This window comes from Schistocerca cancellata, chromosome 9 (genome assembly GCF_023864275.1).
Source record: "Schistocerca cancellata isolate TAMUIC-IGC-003103 chromosome 9, iqSchCanc2.1, whole genome shotgun sequence".
Lineage (NCBI taxonomy): Eukaryota > Metazoa > Arthropoda > Insecta > Orthoptera > Acrididae > Schistocerca > Schistocerca cancellata.
In genome coordinates, this window is record NC_064634.1 from 305616541 (window position 1) to 305640628 (window position 24088).

Genomic DNA, 24088 nt, shown 5'->3' on the forward strand with positions numbered 1-24088 from the left:
TTTCAAGCATGAAGCTTAAGATATCCGAAAATAAAGCTTCGTTTCTAGCTGACTGTCCTGTTTCAAAATGGCGTAACATCTGCTTTATAAACACTAACCAAACAATAAAACAACGCATACTATTCACATTCAAAATAATAAATATATGAAAATCATTCAGTTAAATTACACTTTTTATATAACATACGCTTCTCTGTTCATGTACAGTAATCGTATTAAGAAACGCAAGTAAGCCTACAACATTTTGAATAAAAAAAGGCGTAGAGTGACAGTTATTAGACATATACATAAATTTGATGTAGGTATAATTGCAAGCGATCCGTTTGACAAATCACTGATAGTGTAATGGTGTACGGGAAGGGCTGGGAAGCATGGTGAATTTGTAGTAACGGTTCGAAACACCTTGAAAAACAAAAAAATTTTCTGTTATATTTTGTTATTTATTCGAATTATTTTGCGTTATTTGTGAGTCTATAGTCACTGTGCCTATTATCGACAATGATTCCCTTTGTGTAGATGGAAATTAGCAGGATGTGTGTATTACCCATACTAACGGAATGTGGGACTCCCATTAGAATATCCGCTGTTCTGCAGTTTGCTCCCACCTCCAGTTCCGTTCGTGGTGGTTCTTCTGTCCTCAGCTATGGCTGTCCTCAGCCAATTGAAAAGTATGAAAGTCACGCGACACGAAAGCAGCGCATTTGCTGCAGGAAATACGAAACTGCCAAGACGCCTAAGTGATAGTTTCATACTTTCTGCGACATGATTAGCGCTCTCGCACCTCATTTGCGTTTATATGGACATACTTATACAGTAGACATTCAAGATGATAAAATGTGTAGGTTTATTAGATTACAAAACACAAACTGTTTCACTGTTTCGAAACAGCGTATCGGAACATTACATTGTACTGTTTCATTCGTTTCGGAACAGTTACGTGTTTCAGTTTGCCCAACTCTAGTGCGTCCTAGAAGCGAATCGTTAAAACATTATAACGATTTTATTTCACATAATTGTTACCCTGTATACTGATTCGCTACAGTTGGGTTCAAGGCAAATAATATCACCGCGTCAGTAAGAATGTGACTGCGGGAGAACGGAAATACCTAAAACTTATTATTCCAACTTCCTGGTTGTGTATGCTGCACGAAACGTGAACTAATAATCACATATTACAGATCTTGTCAAACACATGAGTTCAGAGTCTGTAATTTGGGTGTTATTCCAAGTTTTGGTAATGAAAGAGTTAACTTACTTTTCATAGTTACGTCCACTGATATTTGGACTTACTTTCTGCGGGAATTTCACACACAGACACAAAGGTTTTTACACACAAATGTGATTTAACGATAATAACTGGTATCTAAACTTCATTTAGGCCTCTGTTTGAAAATTAAGCATGCTAAAAGCAGCCTCATGTTACTTTCATTCTCTTATGAAGGTTGTTTTGAATTAACAGAAACAATTTGAAAATAATAGTCACGTTCTTAAATATAGGACGGGCGTTCAATAAGTAACGCGATACATATTTTTCGACCAGCTTCGCTTCAAGAAATGTGGAAATTGTTGTGGAACATCGTGGAATATCTCCACTTCAGCCACTGTAGATTCATGATGTTCCGGTTGTTGGCGGCGCTATACCTAGTCTTCTGTAACGGAGTCGCGTTCCGAGCTGAAAACCAGAGCCTTGCAGATATTCACAGGCGCTTGCTGAATGTCTATGGAGATCTGGCAGTGACCAAGAGCACGGTGAATCGTCGGGCGAGGCTTCTGCCGTCATCGTAACAAGGTCGCTCAAACGTGTCGACCGCGCAAAGCTGTGACTCCTGCAATGTTGGAACGTTCCCGTGCGAACACTCTAGTTCGAAGTAATCGACAGATCCAAATCAAACATCTCGCTGTTTAATTGGAAGCCTCTGCTGGTAGTGGTGACATACTCGCCCACAAACCTTCAGTGGCCTGTTCTTCTTAATCCAGCCAAAAACCCTGATCTCGCACCTTCCGACTTAGATCTGTTTGGCACAATAAAGGATGCACTACTTGGGAAGCAGTAAGTGGAGGACCGGTAGTTCACTGATGCAGCAAGACGTTGGTTCTGATGTTGACCAGTGGAGCGGTTCCGAGAGGGCATACAGGCTCTCCCAGTAAGGGGGCATAAGGCCATCGCATTGGACAAAGACTTTTTGAAAAATAGGATTTTGTTGTCAAAAGAGTGCGGAAAAAATATGGTGTATTGGAATCCTGAATAAAAACAACCTGCTTTCAGAAAAAAGTAAGCTGCATTACTTACTGAACGACCCTCGTAACACTGGAAACAAAAATAGCACTCAGTGACGCCGTTCAGCTATATAAATCAATAGATATATCATTTATGCACAAGATTATTCGAATGTTCAAGCATAGAATAATTTTCCGAACCAGTATATGCAGATGTCGCGTCAGTGCGTAATACTCATTCTCACATTTGTTAGGAAAACGATTTTCGACTCCCGGATTTTATTTTATCTGTTCTATCCTTAACTTTTTATTTATAAGTAAGACCTTTTGAACGCACCAACGTTTCATTTTATCGATGCATTGCGTTTAAACGTGTTTTTTTATTTTATATTCTGTGCAATCCTCAAAAATATAAATGACTTTCTGTAGAGAAAACTACATAGTGCAAGTCAAGACGTCATGAAAACGAAGGGTGGACACATCCCACGTTAATGTTGATTACCAGGTGTCAGGATAGCGTGTATATACCTATGTTACCGAATCTTTAATCTACTTTAAAAATTTACATCTCGTTTATTTTTCGGCTTCATTTGCAAATTATTTACTGTGTGATTAATTTCTATCTAGCTGGATTAGTTTCGGATTTATTTAAGCTCGTAGTCCCTGCATTGGTACAACACATTTCAACACTGATCTACTCCATTCAGGTACGGGCTGAGCAACCAACTGATTTTTAGTAGGCATCATTAAGCGCCTTAATCATTCTTAATTGTCTCATGACACGAAAATTACGCGACAGGGGCAGCAATATCACTCCATCCACTGAAGCAGATCTCAAATTTTTAGGAGAAAAAAGCACATTTAGGTGACGTCAGCCCTAGCAATCGATCCAGCGAGAAAATTTGGTCCATAATTCCGACCAGTGGGAAAGTGCTCCAATCGTAACATAAATAAGGCGAGTATGCTCCTGCCTAAACGACTGACTGAAAATTAGGGTGCCAGATGCCTCATTCTACCTGCTTCAGCAACTTTAAAAATATTCCCTAAAATTCTGGCGTGGGAACATGTTAGCGCTCTTCCTAACATGCAACTCACCTATCACTCACATAAGCTCCCCTAAACTGTAACTCGACCACACCTGGTAGTCCATCACCGTGAGTTGCTCATATCTATTCTCACCCATACTCACACTCATTTTCTGACTCACACATACAGCCCATCTCATTGTCATTACCTCTTTGTATCTGTCACTGTCTTCCGTCTCACAGCCACTGTCGTCTTCGGTCTCTTCTACAATTACTGCCTCCTCTCAATGTCTTGTCTCCCTGTTGCTCTTTCTTGCAGCTGCTTACTCATTCTTTCCTTTCTACTACTGCTGTCCCTTCTCACTGTCACTATTTCTTTACCTCTTCGTCACTGTCTTATACTCTGCCTCTCATCGACTTCTACTTTCTCTTTATTCCTCCCCCTCCTCCCTCCCCTTCTTGGCACTGCCCCCTTCACTCTTTTCATATCACTGTTCTGACACTGTCAGCTACATTCCACTGTCACTGTGTCCACCTTTTCCTATCAGACTGTCACTGTCTCCTTCGCTCTTTCTATAACACAACCAATGTCCACTATCTTCCAGTACTTACTACTTCTCCGTCTCTTTGCCACTGTCACTGTCTTCTTCCCTGTCAGCACAAAAAAGAGCCAATATGTTCACATGACAAAATGTTTGGGAAAATTTTTAAAGGTGCTGACGAAGTTCAAATAAGGCAGCTGATACCACACTTTTCAGTAAGAGTCTTTTAAACAGGTGCATAATCGCCTTCTTTTTACTCCGATAGGAGTATTTTTCCGCTGGCTCCCTTCTTTCCAATGGGACGGCAGGATATTTACTTCAAGATAAATTGCTAGAAAGTATAACGTTGAAATATGAGCAATTTGTTGTGGTTATTTGTTATTTAGATTTCACCCCACACAGGATTCAACGTACGTATTTTACATGTGTATGTAAGGTAAGTTTGGACTTCTGCATCTCGGAAACTGATAAAGACATCAATAAAAATTTCAGGGCTGTTCGAGATCTGCATTTTTGGAAAATATTGTAAAAATTGCAACCCTTTGCCGTGCATAGCAGTCTTAGAATCTGCGACTAGGTTCTGTTTATAAAAATGGTAAAAAAAAATTTTTGTGGGGTTTATAAAGAACTGCCCATGAACTAATAAAGATTTTTGGAAACAGGAAGATGACACTCCTAGATAAATTCTTAGAGAATATATCGTTGAAACTACAGCAATATGCCATGGTTATTTTTTACTTCGATTTCGCCTCATATAGTAATTTGCGTGTGTATTTTATGTGTAGAAGTGGGGTAACATTGAACCTCTGTATCATGGACATGGCGAAAGATATCAACAAAATATTCATCTTTGTTCAAGGTCGGGGTCTTGGGAATACATCGTAATAGTATTACCCATCTGCTGTGCATAGCCATCTTGAAATGCGCGGCTTTGTTTTGGTACAAAGATGGCAATAAACCTTTTTTTTTGGGGGGGGGGGGGGTTATAAGGAACCATCCATTTACTAATGGTGTCTCGGTAAGCCTCTTAAGGCCCACCGTAGACCACATTAATTGTAAAGAGAACCAACCTGTCTGGTCAATCTACCTAAGCAGAAAGAAGTTTACAATATTCATACTTTGTCCTTACAGTGTAGGATAGTGACACTCCGACGATCCTTTGTTGGGTATACAAATAGTGCCTAGACCAAGGGCCATCCTAAACACTCCACACTGCTTTTCTCTCCGCAGTGGAACCCGAGAAATGAGCGCCGGAAGATTCAAATTTTTATGCCCGGCGTTTTGCAGTATATTAGGTAGGTATCGTATCGATAGTGGGCAATTATAACCTTCTGAAAATATAGGTTTTAAACTTTCTCGCAATCCCTCCGCTCCACTGGGGCCGCCAAGCACCCGAGAGTGACAACCAGAGTCCTCCTATTCGGGTATTTTGGAGGAGAGAGAAGTGGGAGGTTGTCATTCTACCTAATGCGTTCTGAAATCTTGTTGGGGAACATATATTGCTCTGCACGTAAAATAGGGTTGCACCATGCAAATATACGAGGTGTGTTCAAGTTATAACACCTCCGATTTATTTTATCATAAACTAATCACACGAAAAGTATGAAACTTGTACCAGTTCTCGACGTAATCTCCCTGCGGCCGTACACATTTTTCACAACGTCGACGCCACGATGCCACAACAGCTACGACAGCTTCTTTAGGAGTCTGGTTGGACGACTGGAAAATCGCATGTACGTGTCACCCACTGTCACAGTCGATGAAAATGAAGTTCTGTTCATTGCCTGGATACATGCTACATGTTCAGTCTTTTAATCATCCGACAGTATCATGCTACCCACCAGAAGGATCTTTTCGCAGTTTTAAGCATAAAAAAGGCATCACTATCGCCCCTGCTGCTAGAGTTTTGTACGTCGTAAAGTGCTGCCATCATTCACACTCATTCACATCGAGTGCATGCGTATTTTAAAGCAAACCGCATGTCTCTACCTGTTTCCAGTCCCGAGATAAAACGTCGGAGGTTTCATCAATATTATTTCAACAATATACTCGTAGTGACGTACAGCAGCTGCCAGCTGTACGGTGTGTACGTCTCAAAAACGAAATTAATAAACCTATGCAATTGAAGAATTATCACAAAAGACAGTTAATGATTTTTGTTTTATAATTCAATCACGCCTATCACGTTGAAGAATAGCGCATTTCCTGCAACTTCACTTTGACACTGACAGCTTTAAAATCCAAAGAGAAATTCTTATTTTCTCTGAAGGCAGATTGGTTTTATTCAGGACTCCAATAATCGTATTTTTCCCCACTATTGTGGCTACAAAATCCTTTTTTCCGTTTTTTTTTTAAATAATGCGACGGTCTTACGGTACCTCGCTTGGAGAACCTGTGTGCTCTCATGGTATCACTCTACCGGTCGTTGTCGGATCATTAATAAACACCCTAATCCACGTACTGCTCCCCACGGCCAAGCAGATGGAACATGTAGGACCTGGGCTGTAGGGTGGATGATGGAGAACAATCCAATGAAGTTTTCTGAGCTCCTCTCTGGTGTGTTGCCTTGCGTCGTCATGGAGAAGGAGAAGTTGAGCAGCGTAGAGTTCGACTGTGATGTGTCGATCACTTCGAATGAGAGTGTACGCAAGTTCCAACATTGCAGCTCTCTACGGTCGGCCGGCACACGGGAGTTCGGACAGCTTTGCGCAACGTTGTTGCGATGATGACAGACGCCTCGCCCAACGACTCACCGTGCTTTTGTTCACTACCAGGTTTCCGTGGACATTGTGCAGACGCCTTTGAATGTTTGTGATGCTTTCGTTTTCCACTACAAGAAACTCAGTGAATGTGTCTGCTTGGAAAGTACCGCCAATACAGACACTATTTTGAAGGCTACGTATAATGTCCGCACTTACCGGAACTTCATGAAGCTATAGGGGCTGAAGTGGGAATACTCCACAATGTTCCACAAAGAATTCCGCATTTTTTCAATGGAAAGTGGCCCAGAAAAGTACGTTGTTGCCATACTTACTGAACGCCCATCGTAGAGAAAGCTATCCTATTTATTTAATGAGAGGCTTGTCGTTTCTTTCACTTACTCTGCATTTGTAAATAGCAAAATTAAAACAAAAATCAAACCAAGAATATCTCAGGCACCAGCTACAGTTTAGAGATCGCGTGCTTTGACACTGCGAACAAAGCATGTTTCTAGTGCCAAAACAGTGTTTTACAAACCTCTTAGTCACTCAACTGTAAAGCACTTCGCGATCGGACATTACGCTGCTGCATTGGGGCGGAGCGAGAGGCAACAACGAGTGCGCGGAAAAGTTTTAAATACATTTTTTCAGACAGCATACGGTCAGAATTGTGGCCAACTATTCGCGTAGGATTGATTTCTCGGGGTGATAAGTTGCAAGTGTATTTTCCTCTCCTTAGAATACGAGGTCTAGTTTATGATGAATATAATTCAATGGACTGTGGATGAAGCCCGACCAATATGCATTACATGCATTGATCAAAAATGATAGTGCGTTTAGAATGGCTAGTTTCTATCTGAAATCTAGATCTGCCAATAAAATTTAAAAAGAACGACTGATTGCTGAAATCTATTATTTTCAAGTCAATATAAGAGTCACTGCGTGCAACAGCCTTCTGAATGGATGGTAACCTGATTTCTTTGTTAGTCTTTCATTTGCCTAACCTACTTCTGTGGTTACTTATTTCATTCCACTTCAGCTCTAGCACTAGAAAATTAAACAGTGTCTTAGGTTCCCGTAGTCTACCACTAATCTTTTTCATAATGTCACAATCCTGCATTAATGCAATTCTAAAAGCGTTTGCCATTCAGTAAACCAAGTGAAAAGACTAACCCCTTATATATTAATTAACCATTCAACGACCGTGCTTTTCTGTAGGCAACAGCATCGTTTCGACAAGAGATGCATTAATTTGCGGTACAACATAACACAGGACAAAAATCACTTCGCAATGGTTACATTGTATCGTATCGTACCGTATTGAACTGGGGACCTAGAAACGATGGAAAGGCTACGTCCCCGCCGCAGCCCTCATTGGTACACAGCCCTACAACAGGCTCAGCAGTCCACACACCCACCGCCGCCCCACACCGAACCCAGGGTCATAGTGCGGTTCGGCCACCCAGTGGACTTCCCCGGGAGGGTGTCACACCACACGAGTGTAACCCCAATGTTTGCGTGGTAGAGTAATTATGGCGTACGAGTACGTGGAGAAAGTGTTTGCGCAGCAATCGCCGACATAGTGTAACTGAGGCGGAATAAGGGGAAGATGGAAAATTGCCTTGAAAACCATCCAGAGACTGGCCGGCACGCCGGATCTCGACACGAATCAGCCGGGCGGATTCGTGCCGGGCACCGGCCTGCCTGCCCTCCAGGAAAGTAGGGCATTAGATCGCGCGGCTAACCGGGCTGGCCGCAGTGGCTCCACACGCGAGGTTCTCTGTTACATCGTTGAGGTTGTTAGCGGCCGGAGGCAACACATGAGGAACGAAGTCGACCGACGTCCACCAACCTTGGCCGATCTAGAACTAAGGAGCGTTCGTTCATCTCTTTGTGAATGTACTGCATTTGGGTACCATACAAGTTAAAATAAATCGATGTACGCTTCTTTGGGAGTGCTGGAGCAAAGTAATTAAATTATTTTTTATCAAATAATATTTTTGTAATTCTTTCGATTTTTTAGAGACGTGTCAATATGACTTGAGGTTGTGAGAATTGTTTTTGATTGCTGTGTCTTATTCACCTAAGTAGCTTATCGTTGGGAAGATTTTTCTAGCTCTCTGAGACCGTTTCCAGTGTTTTTTGACACTAAGTTGGAATTTTAAAAGAAAATATAACCAAGCAAAAACTATATGTCGGTTATTTAACGGATTTGTCTCTAAACTGAATGACGCTACCTTGCAGTTACAAGACGACAGCCTAAATTTCATTCACAAATCCATCATTTCAGTTTTCTCGCTAGAAATAAACTAATGAAGCAAAACATTGGACAACGCTAATTTTCCCAGTTTCCCGATTTCTCACTGACAAACTGCCACGATGATTACATTTCAACTTACATCCCAATATACATGATATACATGATATTGAAGAAACGGATGTCATATTACAAGACCAGTATAAGCACTAGGGAAGACCTTGAAGCCATATATTGATAATATAGTAATAGACCATCAGGCTCAGCCACCTCATTAAGAACATTTATGTATCTTTTTTTTAGATTTGCGTTTTCAATCGTCAATGATAAAAGTAAAATATTTAACTAGTTTCCTTAACACTCTCTACACTCCTACAGTTTAACCTATAAAAGTGACTAGCTCTGTATCAGGTATCAAAAACACGTTTGAAGTTGATGAATTTGTAAAAATGTAAGTAGGCTGATTAGGTTTCCTTATTGGTAACGCCACGTAGCGCTCTATATGAAAAATCACTGGCTGTGCTGTGTACAGTCTGTGGCTAGTTTGCATTGTTGTCTGCCATTGTAGTGTTGGGCAGATGGATGTGAACAGCGCGTAGCGTTGAGCAGTTGGAGGTGAGCCGCCAGCAGTGGTGGATGTCGGGAGAGAGATGGCGGAGTTTTGAAATTTGTAAGACTGGATGTCATGAACTGCTATATATTTATCACTTTTGAACACTATTAAGGTAAATACATTGTTTGTTCTCTATCAAAATCTTTCATTTGCTAACTATGCCTATCAGTAGTTAGTGCCTTCAGTAGTTTGAATCTTTTATTTAGCTGGCAGTAGTGGCGCTCGCTGTATTGCAGTAGTTCGAGTAACGAAGATTTTTGGTGAGGTAAGTGATTTGTGAAAGGTATAGGTTAATGTTAGTCAGGGCCATTCTTTTCAAAAATTCAATATATGAGAGGCAGGGGACACCCCAAAATAGAAAAAAAATTGCCTCGTGGTCCACGAGACAAAACGGTTTGGGGACCTCTGCTCTAAACTGTATTCACAGGCCTGGGTAATTTTAACGCATATATTAGTTCCAAAGTAATCAATTTGCGTTCCGATAAGTGTGTAAAATGCATTTTCTTTCGCAGTTGTATCTTTGCACTTACCAGCGTAATGGAATCATATTGTTCCACATGGGAAATGGCAAAAAGGTTGCAGCAGAAGTGATGAGTTTCACAGTAGTGAAGAATAGAATAAGCACTGACAGCTGTTAAGGTATGAATTCCGAGCCCAAGCGTACTGGACATTTTTCTCTTATTTTGGTCCACACTAACACCTCTCAGACTATCGATTACTTTTCAAAAAATAATTGCAGTGTATTTTCCTACGGTCGAAGATCTCTGGCGTAATAATTCACCCCCGTTCTACCAACGGCCTTGTCAAAGATGGCGGAGGAGCGGACAAATTCGGAGCACTCTCACGCTCTTCAGGAGGGTAAACTGCCGCTAAAAGGAGAGAGAAACAGCAACGATCAACGGAATGAGGATACAGAAGGGAATGGGAACCAAAGCATTGAAGACAGATCATGTGTATCCACAGGACACTTGGCCTGTAATTAAAAAGGGTTACGATGATCCCTCCATCGGACAAAGTTTCTGGACTATTCCCCCCTTCGGATCTCCGGGAGAGTACTGCCAACGGGGAGGTGACCGTGAGAAAAAGATTGAGGATCCAACATCGGGGCGTGGAATGTCAGAAGCTTGAACGTAGTAGGGGAGGTAGAAAATCTGAAAGGGGAAATACAAAGGCTCAATCTAGATATAATAAGGAACAGTGAAGTAAAATGGAAAGAGGGCAAGGATGAGTATAAGGTAATATCAACAGCAGCAGAAAATGGTATAACAGGAGTAAGATTCGTTATGAAGAGGAAATAGCGCAGAGAATGACTTCCTGTAAACAGTTCTGTGATAGGGTTGTTCTCATCAGAATCGGCAGCAAATCAACACCGACAACGATATTTGAGGTTATACATGCTGCCATCGCAAGCAGAAGATGAAGAGGCAGAGAAATTATGTGAGGATACTGAAGGGGTATTTCAGTATGGGAAGGAAGATGAAAATCTAATTGTCATGGGAGACTGGAATGCAGTTTCAGGAGATGAATGAGAAGATAGGGTTACGGGAAAATATGGGCTCGATAGTAGAAACGAGAGAAGAGAAACACTAACTCAGTTAAACAATAAATGTCAGAAAATAATAGGGAATACGCTGTTCAAGTGTCACAAGAGGAGGAGGTAACTGGAAAAGGCAGGGAAACACAGGAAGACTCCAGTAAAATTACATCATGGTCAAGCAGAAATTCCGAAATTAGATAGTGGATTGTATGACCTACGCAGGAGCAGATATAGACTCAGATCACAATTTAGTAACGATGGAGAGTTGGCTGAAGCTTAGGACACTAGTCAGGAAGATTCACTGGACAAAGAAGTGGGATACGGAAGTATTAAAGAATGAAGAGAAATGCTTGACTTTTTCTGAGGGCATATATACTGCGATAATTAAATAATCCAGTAGGCACTTCAACTGAAGAGACGTAGACATCTCAGGAAAGGGCTGTCACAGATGGTGGATGGACAAACATAAGTGCAATGAAGGTAACTGCAAACGAAACTTGAAATACTTCAGTTGATTGACGAAAGAAGGAACTACAGTAACGTTTAGGGAAAGACTGGGAGAGATCAATATAAATCACTTAAGAATGAAATAAGTAGGAAGTGCAAAGAAGATAAGGTGAAATGGCTACATGAAAAATGTGAAGAAATCAAAAAAAGGGAATGATTGTGAAATTAAAGCATGGGCTGTTACATAAGGAGTGCAACGAGAATTTCACTGTCAAATGCATAGGAGAGAGCGGATAAGTAGAAACAGTACACTGAAGGCCTCTATGAGAGGAGAATTTGTCTCATGATGACATTACAGACGAAAAAACAGAACTCGACATTGAAGAGATAGAGGATTCCGTATTAGAAGCTGCTTGCTGACAAGAATAATATACAGAGGGATGCTAAAGAAAATTGATGATTTGTTAGTTGACGATCATTTTCGTTTTAAGGAAGGTAAAGGCACCAGAGAGGCACTTCTGACGTTTCGGTTAATACTGGAAGCACGTCAGGAAAAATGGAGACACTTTCATAGGATTTGTCGTACTGGAAAAAGCGTTCGACACTGTAAAATGGTACAAGATGTTAGAAAATCTGAGGAAAATAGGCGTAAGCTACAGGGAGAGACGGGTAATATATAATATGTACAAGAACAAAGCGGAAACAATAAGACTGGAAGACCAAGAACGCAGTGCTCGAATTAAAAAGGGTGAAGGGTAAGGATGTGATCTTTGGTCCATATTGTTAAAACATCGGAGAAACAATGATGGGATTGAAAGAAAGGTTCAAGAATGGGATTAAAATTCAAGGTGAAAGGATATCAATGGCAAGATCCGCTGATGATATTGCTGTCTTCATTGAAAGTGAAGGAGAATTGCAGGATCTGATGAATGGAATGAACTATGTACTGAGTACTGAATCTGGATTGAGAGCTAATCGAAAAAAGGCGAAAGTAATGAGAAGTAGGAGGAAACAAAATTAGAGATCACGAAGTAGATGAAGTTAAGGCATTCTGCTACCTAGGCAGCAAAATGACCCATCAGGAAAGGAGTACGGAGGTCATATAAAATCGATTCGCGCTGGGGAAAAGGGCATTCCTGGAAAAGAGAAATCTACTTGTATCAAACATAGGCCTTAATTTGAGGAGGAAATCTCTGAGAATGTGCATCTGGACCAGAGGGTTGTTTGGTAGCAGACATGGATTGTGGGAAAACCGTAACAGAAGCGAATAAAAGCATTTGAGATGTGGTGCTACAGGAGAGTGTCGAAAATTAGGTGGTCTGATATACTAAGGAATGAGGAGGTTCTCCGCATAATCGGAGGGAAAGGGAATGTAGGAATACCACAAGATGACAGAACATGTTTTGAGATATCAGAAAATATGTTCCATGGTTGTGTTATGTTATGTTAACCGGGGACCTAGAAACGACGGAAAGACTCCGTCCCCACCACAGCTGCAGTGGTCCGCAACCCCACGACGACTAGCGCAGTCCACTTCACCTCTCTGCCACCCCACACCTAACGCAGGGTTATTGTGCGGTTCGGCCTCCGGTGGACCCCCAGGGAACGTCTCCACCAGACGAGTGAAACCCCTATGTTTGTGTGGAAGAGTAGTGATGGTGTACGAGTACCCGGAGAACTTGTTTGCGCAGCAATCGCCGACATAGTGTAGCTGAGGCGGAATAAGGGGAATCAGCCCGCATTCGCCGAGGCAGATGGAAAACCGCCTAAAATCCATCCACAGACTGGCCGGACCTCATACAAATCTGCCGGGCGGATTCGTGCCAGGGACCGGCGCTCCTTCCCGCCCGAAAAGCCGTGCATTACACAGCACGGCCAATCGGGCGGGAATTTTCCATGGTACATGAGGAAGTTATAGAGAAGGAAACTGCAGGGGAAGACAGAGACTGAAATACATCCAGCAAATAACTGAGCTGCAGTTGCTGCTCTGAGATCAAAAGATTTTCACAGGAGTAGAATTCGTGGCAGACCGCATCAAACCAGCTACAAGACTGATGCAAAAAAAAAAAAAGTACGCAACAGTACCGAACAAAATATAACTCACCCCTTTAAAAGAGCAAACTGGTTGCTTCTGATCGTAGAAATGGTATCTGACGTTCGTCAGATACTGCACCGGTGTACATTAGTCACGTTAGTGAAATTGTTTGTATGAGTCATTCGGATGTATGGAATGGGCGCACTATGTCGTGGTAACTTTATCTAAATGGCAGACCTGCCCATTATCGCACAACGATAAAGGTTGCCCTATTTTTTGACATTAACATGGGATGACCAACGTATCTACGTAGAATGGTGCACCACTCTCAGTCAGTGCGAGAGGAGTGGCCGTAAGAAATTGCTAATAGGCAGGGACGAGAGTCACGCCTTTTAAATGACAACCGGTTTCAAACCCTTCAGGAATTACAGCTGTTAGCGAACGTAGTTTCATGTCAACCAGTTTCCGAGCGAAAATTCAGCGCACATTTTCAGTCGGATAGCTCGCGGAAGACCCCCGCTTACAGTGGACAAAACTAAACGTCTTCAGTCGGCCAAACCACACAGAAGCTGGACAGTGGGTGACTGGTGGCGTGTACCGCGTGATGACAAGCAGTCAATTTACCTCTTCTTCAAACAAGGTGTCAAATGCACCTACGGTCTAATGAGGCGTTTATCCCACTGTGTGTGGAGTTTGAAGGTGGTGCTGTGATGTTTTCGTGGTGTTCCTCATATCACCACTTGGGCCTGCTCATACAGGTTACGATGCCCCAGATCCTAACCCAATACGATGAATGGGATTGTTTTGAATTAAGGATGAATCGTAGCAGTGTTCATCCCCCACCCCACAGCGGCAGCTCTACTGGGTATTAATGAGTTGTATTAGCTGGACGTGGCACGCCTCAAGAAACTTTTAGACTAGTATCGTTATCGAGACTACAGGCGTTGTTGAACGGTTGGGTGCTGTCTGCTGGGGTCAACAACTTCCTACCGGTGTGTTTATATAACCAATGTTTCACGTCTATTACAAAATAGCGTATTCAGTGTATACTTCACAACTAACCCATTCTAAAACAGTACCAGGATGGAAACCAAAATACGCAAAATTGTGTAAGTATAAGACGTATCTGCTTTATCAGCATGTATTTCGTCCCATGCGTATGTTACACATATACAATCTTGCACCTTGCTTGTTAAAATAAGCCTTTATCAGCTGGTGTGTCTAGCATTCCGTTGAAAACTTTCCTGAACCACGAAAATCATATTTCATTGTGACGTTTGTCAAATGGTTCAAATGGCTCTGAGCACCATGGGACTCAACTGCTGTGGTCATAAGTCCCCTAGAACTTAGAACTACTTAAACCTAACTAACCTAAGGACATCACACACATCCATGCCCGAGGCAGGATTCGAACCTGCGACTGTAGCGGTCGCGCGGTTCCAGACTGGAGCGCCTTTAACCGCTCGGCCACTCCGGCCGGCGACGTTTGTCAGAGGAACGATAACGTTAGGTAGAAATCTGGTGCTTGAAGATGGGTAACTGGTGAAAGTAGTCACAATAATAACCAGACAAGATTATACCCCTTTCCCAACCTAAGGGAATTACTGATCGTCTCTAACGGTTCTACCATGCTCCCTTGGAGCATAGACAATGTTATTTTAGTCTTTTATCAACATTTACCGTTCGGTATAAGCTATGGGTTCCATCAGTGAAAATGACTTCGCCTACTAGCAAAGGTTTTCTGAAATTGTATTTCTTGTAGACTCGTCACAGATGACAAACCCGTGTGTGGCTACAGTCTTATACACGTGCGAAATGCGCGACTTAGCTTATTTCGGTGTGTGGCATTTGACACGACTGATTCCGGTTGGCCCGTTCTGCCATTCCCTCATAGTTTAATGCATCAAATCCTACACAGATGACGAGAGATAGCGTTGCGCCATCTCCATCAAACCGCTAATTTACACCACCTAAGCAGTTGTCAAGCGCTGCACCGTCACCCGCGCCATTCAACTTTCTACAGAACATCTCCATTTCATTTTCATTTATAACCTCTTACAATTATATCGCCTGAGTTCCGAATTTTCTTTTAATCAGTGGAAGTGATGATTCAAACTGACAACGTCTTTGTTACAAACATTTGCTTGCATGTTCGCAGTGATCCATAAACATGATACACTCTTAGAGATATTTATCGAACATTTCTCTATGAGAGATAGACTAAATCGAAGATAGACACTGGTGATGTAATTACTCGCTAGACAGGTAGATCACTGTAGTACAGCATATGTATTCCCAACCTTACAGATTTAGCTGACATCAAACTGTGTTGCTTAACACCAAATATACACTCCTGGAAATTGAAATAAGAACACCGTGAATTCATTGTCCCAGGAAGGGGAAACTTTATTGACACAATCCTGGGGTCAGATACATCAAATGATCACACTGACAGAACCACAGGCACATAGACACAGGCAACAGAGCATGCATAATGTCGGCACTAGTACAGTGTATACCCACCTTTCGCAGCAATGCTGGCTGCTATTCTCCCATGGAGACGATCGTAGAGATGCTGGATGTAGCCCTGTGGAACGGCTTGCCATGCCATTTCCACCTGGCGCCTCAGTTGGACCAGCGTTCGTGCTGGACATGCAGACCGCGTGAGACGACGCTTCATCCAGTCCCAAACATGCTCAATGGGGGACAGATCCGGAGATCTTGCTGGCCAGGGTAGTTGACTTACACCTTCTAGAGCACGTTGGGTGGCACGGGATACATGCGGACGTGCATAGTCCTGTTGGAACATCAAGTTCCCTTGCCGGTCTAGGAATGGTAGAACAATGGGTTCGATGACGGTTTGGATGTACCGTGCACTATTCAGTGTCCCCTCGACGATCACCAGTGGTGTACGGCCAGTGTAGGAGATCGCTCCCCACACCATGATGCCGGGTGTTGGCCCTGTGTGCCTCGGTCGTATGCAGTCCTGATTGTGGCGCTCACCTGCACGGCGCCAAACACCCATACGACCATCATTGGCACCAAGGGAGAAGTGACTCTCATCGCTGAAGACGACACGTCTCCATTCGTCCCTCCATTCACGCCTGTCGCGACACCACTGGAGGCGGGCTGCACGATGTTGGGGCGTGAGCGGAAGACGGCCTAACGGTGTGCGGGACCGTAGCCCAGCTTCATGGAGACGGTTGCGAATGGTCCTCGCCGATACCCCAGGAGCAACAGTGTCCCTAATTTGCTGGGAAGTGGCGGTGCGGTCCCCTACGGCACTGCGTAGGATCCTACGGTCTTGGCGTGCATCCGTGCGTCGCTGCGGTCCGGTCCCAGGTCGACGGGCACGTGCACCTTCCGCCGACCACTGGCGACAACATCGATGTACTGTGGAGACCTCACGCCCCACGTGTTGAGCAATTCGGCGGTACGTCCACCCGGCCTCCCGCATGCCCACTATACGCCCTCGCTCAAAGTCCGTCAACTGCACATACGGTTCACGTCCACGCTGTCGCGGCATGCTACCAGTGTTAAAGACTGCGATGGGGCTCCGTATGCCACGGCAAACTGGCTGACACTGACGGCGGCGGTGCACAAATGCTGCGCAGCTAGCGCCATTCGACGGCCAACACCGCGGTTCCTGGTGTGTCCGCTGTGCCGTGCGTGTGATCATTGCTTGTACAGCCCTCTCGCAGTGTCCGGAGCAAGTATGGTGGGTCTGACACACCGGTGTCAATGTGTTCGTTTTTCCATTTCCAGGAGTGTATTTAATAAACGAAATTTAAGGAACTCGCCTCCATTCGGAATTAAATACATCACAGTGACAATTCACTGGAGTAACTAGCGGAACAAAGGCAAGACTGTAGAATTTCGGAATTTGCCGTCGAGCTACAGTAGAATTTTGTACGAAAGTCGGCAGGACGAAATTACAGAGGAAACGGCGCCATCCAGAGTAAATTGTACGTGTCACTTCAAAGCAGGTAACGAAACTGAATTAGCCTTCGAAGAGCGACACGAACTGCCTTTCTGAATTTTTAAGCAGATATTCAAAGGAAGACCTTTCAGGATATCCAGACCGTCACGAACAAGTTAAATAGAGCCAAGGCAAATCTAGTGGCTGAGTTTCCTCTGACAAAATTAAAATGACTGAGTATAGCTTTTAATTAGTTTCGTAGGTTTGTGGTAATTCGGTAATGGTTGAACGAACTTATTACTATAATGGCATTTCTGCTTTAAGAACGAGCACTTAAGTTCTTCCAAGTGCTGTGATAGTGGCGTGGCGCAACTTGGTCACATCCGAAAACCAAGGTGATATATCTGAGCGTCACTTACGGCGGTACGATAGACTCATTTTGTGTGTACTGCGTAGCAGTACATATTGCCGGATGACAAGAAAATATGTCTGAAACGCATCGTGTAGAATAAGATTTTTGACAGCTACTGTTGAAAGGCCTCTGTGTACTGCGTCCCTATAAAATACTTAAATTACCCAGTTGTTCAGAAGCAAGCCTTCAATTAGATTAACACTGAATATATTTTATGCTCCAAGATTTCCATCCTCCTCATTACCGTCTGTGTGAAAGTGCATGTGAAAGTACTTTTCGTGTTTCCATTGGTAGCTAGTAGTATGGAAGTCGCTATCTGCTGTGGTCAGCCTACCCAACTTTGGGTGTTCAGTTAAAGCAAAGAGGTTTGTGAATTCTAAGTCGCCATTATCGACAGTGGGTAGGTTGGTACCGGAAATAAGCCCTTTGGTCTGTTCTGACTACCTGCGGAGATTCGTTGTTCTCGGGGCTGCTTAAGCACTTGATGGTGGGCAGTCGGTGAGTGTGGTCGGTAGCTTACGACTGAGCTGAGGGTGAGATGTGTAAGTTTTCAGGCTAGCTGAAGAAGTATAGTTCACCTTTTGTTACAGCGATAGGTTCATTATAAGATCCACAGTTTACGCAGGATAGACCATGGCGCAATTTACCAATTTAATAAGTGTCTTCTGGTACTATCTTTGTGCTACTTCTAGTGTGTAAAGGCTTCCTATCTAGTGGTTTCTCCCGTGATTTGATAAATTTGCCTTTATCACGTTACAGTAGGTTTTTCTAAGTGTGTAGGCGTGCATGGTTACATTCTCGTGTAAATGTTTTTATTTATTATTGAAGTTTGAATTCTTTCGGTTTCTCCTGTGATTTGATAAATTTGCCTTTATGCTTCGCGCCACACGGTGCGAACTTGCCTTCTGTGTTGTTCAGCGGTAATCAATCGTGTTCCCTTGGGTGAATTTAGATTGTGTTGAATGTTCTGTGTAATTAATAGATTTTAGTGTATTTTACCGTGTGAAATTTCATATAGTTAGCGTGCTAGCTTTGTTACCCTCAACTAGGTGCTTGGAGGAGCCAGTCAAGCCTTCAGCTCTCTGTGTCCATAGAGGAATAAATTTCTTGCAGTTCATTTTATCTCTAATTGGGCGTCGCGCATGTAATTTAACCGTTTAGTGGAAGTATTCAGGCACCAGGTAAATGTGCTACCTTTTTTTAAGTCTAGTATCCATATTGTATCCCCCCCCCCCCCCCCGCCCAACCTTGCATCGGTTTTATTTACGTGAGAATATTTTAAGGAACTGCATTTATCGAAAGATTACTGCTTCGGAAGCTCGAATCTCTTTCCATGACTCTTTGGTGACGGCATAATGTGTCTTGAGCTTTGTTCTCTAGTATGGATCTTGTGTAAGTACGTGCTTTTATCATATCCTCTTCCCTGAAGTTTCACATACTACCCCTTCATGTGGTCCGTCAGCAAACAACCATTTGGAACAGTGTTAAATTTAACTCAAGCAACGGCAAGCGTTATTACAATATATTTATTGCACAGTGTTTAACTTGTGTTTTTGCTGAAAATAAATTGCATTTATGCTACATGAGTGTCCACCAGCGCAGCCACCCCTTCCGAAATCGGTGTTAGTACACCCAACCTGTCGTTACCAAAGCGCAGTATTCTTGCAGCCCCAAATTCTGAATTTTACGTAGATTCTAATGAATTATATTTTAATTTAACTCAGTCCTTTTATTCAGTATTATCACGCTTTTAAGTAAATTAATTTCAGTGTTCATTTGATGAGTGTGCTTGCATCTTTATGGTCACTATACAACACGTTAATAATTTCTTTAATTAATTGCAATTGATTTATTCCCAACTCCGTTGGGTGGCGACCCTAAATAATTGACTATAAAAGAAAATATCAGAGCGCTTATTGGCATTAGCACTCGATAATCCAGTAAGTTTAAAAAGCCACGCATCTCGTTTCTGTATAACCCATTTACTGTATTAGCCGAAAACACTTTTTATCGTAGAAAAATGCCCAACTCACTCACTAAAATAAATCAAAACAGCAGGACAATGAGAACTATTACTTCGGTCACAGAAATGTGCTGGAACGAGAGTTAGCAATATGTGAGACACCACTGAAAGCCACAAACAAGAGATAAAACGCAGAGAAAATTAAAAGAAGACCAAGTGAAGCGAGAAAAAGCGAGAAGAAATAGTACTTTCTTCAAATTTAATGGGCTATGCTTGCTAATGAAAATACAGAACCGAACTTTTTACAATTTTCCACGGTGTTATTTACATATTATCAATGTTATTTCTTATCGTGACGATAAATATTGTCAGTGCCTCACGGTAGATTGAGTAGTGTTATACATTCGTAATAGCTAAAACATTTACGTAATGAAAGTGTATATTTGGTTAGAAATTATATCACAATTTAATCGGTTATAAATTTTCATATCACAATATAATTAACGTTTGAACTCTGGAAGAACTAAGTATTGGTTAATAGACTTACGTTGTAAATTCCGTAGATGAACGGGTTATAGCAACTGTTGCTCATGGCCAGCCAGTCACAACAGAAGAAGATGATGTTGATATAGTGGTACCTGTGGACACCAGAACACATTTTCTGCAGTTCACTCATTTCGAAACTCTGAAATAACTTCACTAATACTGAACAGACTGAAATACGAAGTGTTACACTATGAAAATCTGTACCAAATTCATACTGCAGCAATTACGTACCTGTGGATTATGTTGACTAAAACTCTCTCCTTATGCGAGATTATTTTAATTACAAAGAAAAGACCTTACTACGGATAAAGAATGACGTGTACGAGGGGATGTCAATTTTTTTTTTTAATTCGCCCGCGCTTGAGATTGGTGTTGGCAGTACCTGAGAGGTCTGGTCTTGAGTGACGTAATACCATACTTGCCAGTCGCCTGGCAGTACGCAGGTGGAGGGAAACAGGGGAAGTGTATGGGCGTGTTTATCGTACCCAACATGGATCACAAAAAATTTCAGCAGCACGCGTCATGCAGATTTTCCGTTCTTCTTGACGAAACTCAATCGCAAACAGTTGAAATATTGCAGCAAGCGTACAAAGAGCAAGCCATGGGCAAAACACAAGTTTTCGAAGGACATAAACAATTTCGGGAGGGTGAAAATGATCTTGCGGATGCTCCACATCCCAGAAGGACCTAAACTTCGAAGATTGAAACCAATGCCACAACATCTGATGTCACGTTGTGGGATAACCATTGTTAATCGTTCACAAAGATTGCATAGATTACGAATATGTCCTACGGATCAGCTGGAGACATTGTACGAAATGTTCTAGGAAATAGAAAAGTTGCAGAAAAGTGGGTGCCTCTTGTCATAAGTGACGAACAGAACACTTACAGTGTAATGGCGTGACAGCAATTGATGGGAATGCTTTACCGAGAACCAGATTTTTTGGACAAAGCCATCACATGTGAAGAATCATTGTGAGACAGAGACAAAACAGGACAGCGCCCAAGGGAAAAATCCTTCAAGTCCAAGATCCTAAAAGGCCAAACTTCAACTAAGTGCAGGAACTGTCATGCATCTTTACTTCTTCCATAAAAAAGGGCATTGTGTACAATCACGTGATGGATGAACAGCTTATTGTTACTGCCAATTACTATTCTGACATCTTGAAGGGGTCATTAAGGAGGAAAATTGCAACCAAAAGACCAAATGTTGCTCAGATGGGATGGATCCTTTATCAGGATAACGTACTAGCTCATTGCTGTATCAGCACTCAAGAAACAGTCACTGAATTAGGCACGGAGGTGATGCCACATCAACGTAATTCACTGCACCTAGCCCCGTGTGAATGCCACCTATTTTCTGGAGTGAAAAAAAGAGCTTTGGGGTCTTTATTTTCAGAGTTATCGAAAGCTAAACAACCAAATTTCGGGTGTACTCAATAGACTGTCAGATAGGGGCTTTAGGGAGTGCATTGAACATTGGACTGAATGCTGGAATATTTGTATTTTGTCCCAGGAAGACTACTCTGAAGGTCTGTAATGGAATTTGAATAAAGGTGAGCAGTATATCCCAGTAAATGAATAGTTCTGGTTATTTTTTCAGACCGCATCGTACATGATGAATATCAGTAGGCATTGGTCAATGCCTGAAGACTATACCACGAGAAGACGGTGGTAGCATGGTCACTTGCCAAAATATTGTCCCCCTTGGACACTGACATCCGCTGTTCCCCAGCGAACTACACTGACGGAAAGAACATCACAATACCATGAAAGAGATATGCTACGTAGATGAAAGTTGGTAGGCATTTTCCTACACCTGAATATGATGTCCATTCAGATTTCGCACCTGTCGCATAAGAGTGGCGGTGGTAGCGTCACTATGAGTATGCAGTTCAAATTTGCTTTAAATACACCCTGCAACGACCGTGAGCGTTAGTTACCTACTAAATTGGACGTGCTGAATTCATGTTAGCATGAGTGCCCTTATCAGCACCTCACTGAGTTTTAAAGAGGTCATGTAATTCGGTTACGAAAGACTGGATGTTCCTTCTGCGATATGAGAGAAAGACTTGGCAGGCAGCGGTGGTCACGGGACTGTGCGGTTGCAAGAACACCGGGCTCTCGACGGCCACGTGGCAGTACCCAGTCGAAAGACCATCGTGTTTGGCGTATGGTTCTCGTGCACTGAAACCATCTGCAGCAGCAGTTGGCACCACAGTGACACAATTAACTGTTGCGAATCGGTTTCTTCAAGGACAGCTCCAAGTCAGACGCCCTGTAGCGTGCATTCAACTGACCCCACACCACGGCCATTTGCGACTTCAGAGGAGTCAAGGGAGAGCTCCTTGGAAGGCAGGTTGGAGGTCCGTTGTTTTTCCTGATGAAAGCTAACACTGCCTCCGTGATAGTAATGGCCGTGTTTTGGTTAGAAGACGGGCGGATGAGGGCCTGAAACCAATGCGCCTTTCTCTACACACACGGGACGTAACCTGGAGTTATGATCTGAGGTGCGATTTCGTATGACAGCAGGAGCACTCTCGTGACTATGCCACGCACCCTGACTGAAAATTTGTACGTCAGTCTTGTGATTCGACCTGTTGTGCTGTCAATCACGAACAGCAGTTGAAGGGGTGTTTTCCACCAGGATAACGCTCGCTCACATACCGCTGTTGTAACCCAACATGCTCTACAGAGAGTCGACACGTTGCCTTGACCTGCACGGTTGCCAGGTCTGTCTTCAATTGAGCACATATGGGAAATTATTGGACGATAACTCCAGTAGCATGCACAAACAGCACTCACCGCCCCTGTATTGCCTGACCAAGTGGAACAGGAATGGAACTTCATTCCACAAACTAACAACCGTCACGTGCACAACACCAATGCATGCACGCCTGCGTGTTACCTAGACAAGTGTATCCCAAAATTTTCATTACTGTACATTAATTATTACTTGGTGCTGCGGTTTTTTTTGTCTGTGTACTCCGTCATAAATGACGCAAGGAGGAGTGGGAAAACACATCTGCTATTTTTTACTAGACACTATGGCCGCAACTAGCTAGGGTAGTTGGTGAAACATCATCTCCAAATCAAGATCCTCCTTCAAATCATACCTGGCCAGAGTACAGTAGCAATAACTAGAGCCGATGTTACATTGTCGTGGATTCCAAACACACCATAACAAACTCAGTTCAAAATATGTAGGACTCTTCATATGAGATTCGTTGAAAGTTCTGTATAGCATTTCCGTGATTTTACTTTTTAAAATCATGTACATATGAAAAGATTCTCTCTGTAATATGCTTGCTCTTAGATTATATGATTTTCTGAGGCCACTGTCACTTGGATGAAAGTCCTGTTGCCTTTCTCCTTTTTCTTATAAGCGAGTGTACTTGATTAATGACTGACCGTATAAATGATAAGCATTAAAATCATGAATTTTAACATAACGATGGAAGTATCATTTGTTTGAATGTAGCTACTGATGATGTTGTTGACGATGACAATAACAGGGATATCTGCAGTACAGAATCGAGACCTTTAGCATCCATAATGAAATATGAGATGAGCGTGTGCAAAATGGCTTTCAATTAAAGAAAGTGGAAAAATGGAATTAAAAAATAAAAGAAGTTCTTTGAATTACTTTCGTGTAGATTTACACATACACTCATGACCCTTCAGAAGTTAGATTTATACAGTAAAAAAAAAAATACTTTCGGTTAACTGTAACTGATTCTGTAAATAGAAACTGCGATAATAACTATCCAAATATTAACTGATACAATAGAATAAAAATAGTTTACTTGTTATTCAACCTTAAATTAACAGGAACATTGAAGAAATTGAAGCAGCTTTCTGTCATTTTATATTTTT

General features: G+C 42.5%; 1 protein-coding gene across 1 annotated transcript in view; it reads right to left on the minus strand.

Annotated features, from left to right (window-relative positions):
- LOC126101037 (prolactin-releasing peptide receptor-like) overlaps positions 1–24088 on the minus strand; it is a 990136-nt gene that overhangs the window by 45638 nt on the left and 920410 nt on the right. The window contains exon 8 of the mRNA XM_049911700.1: positions 20214–20304. Coding sequence (XP_049767657.1) covers positions 20214–20304 — 91 coding nt within the window. The remainder of the gene's footprint in view (positions 1–20213; positions 20305–24088) is intronic.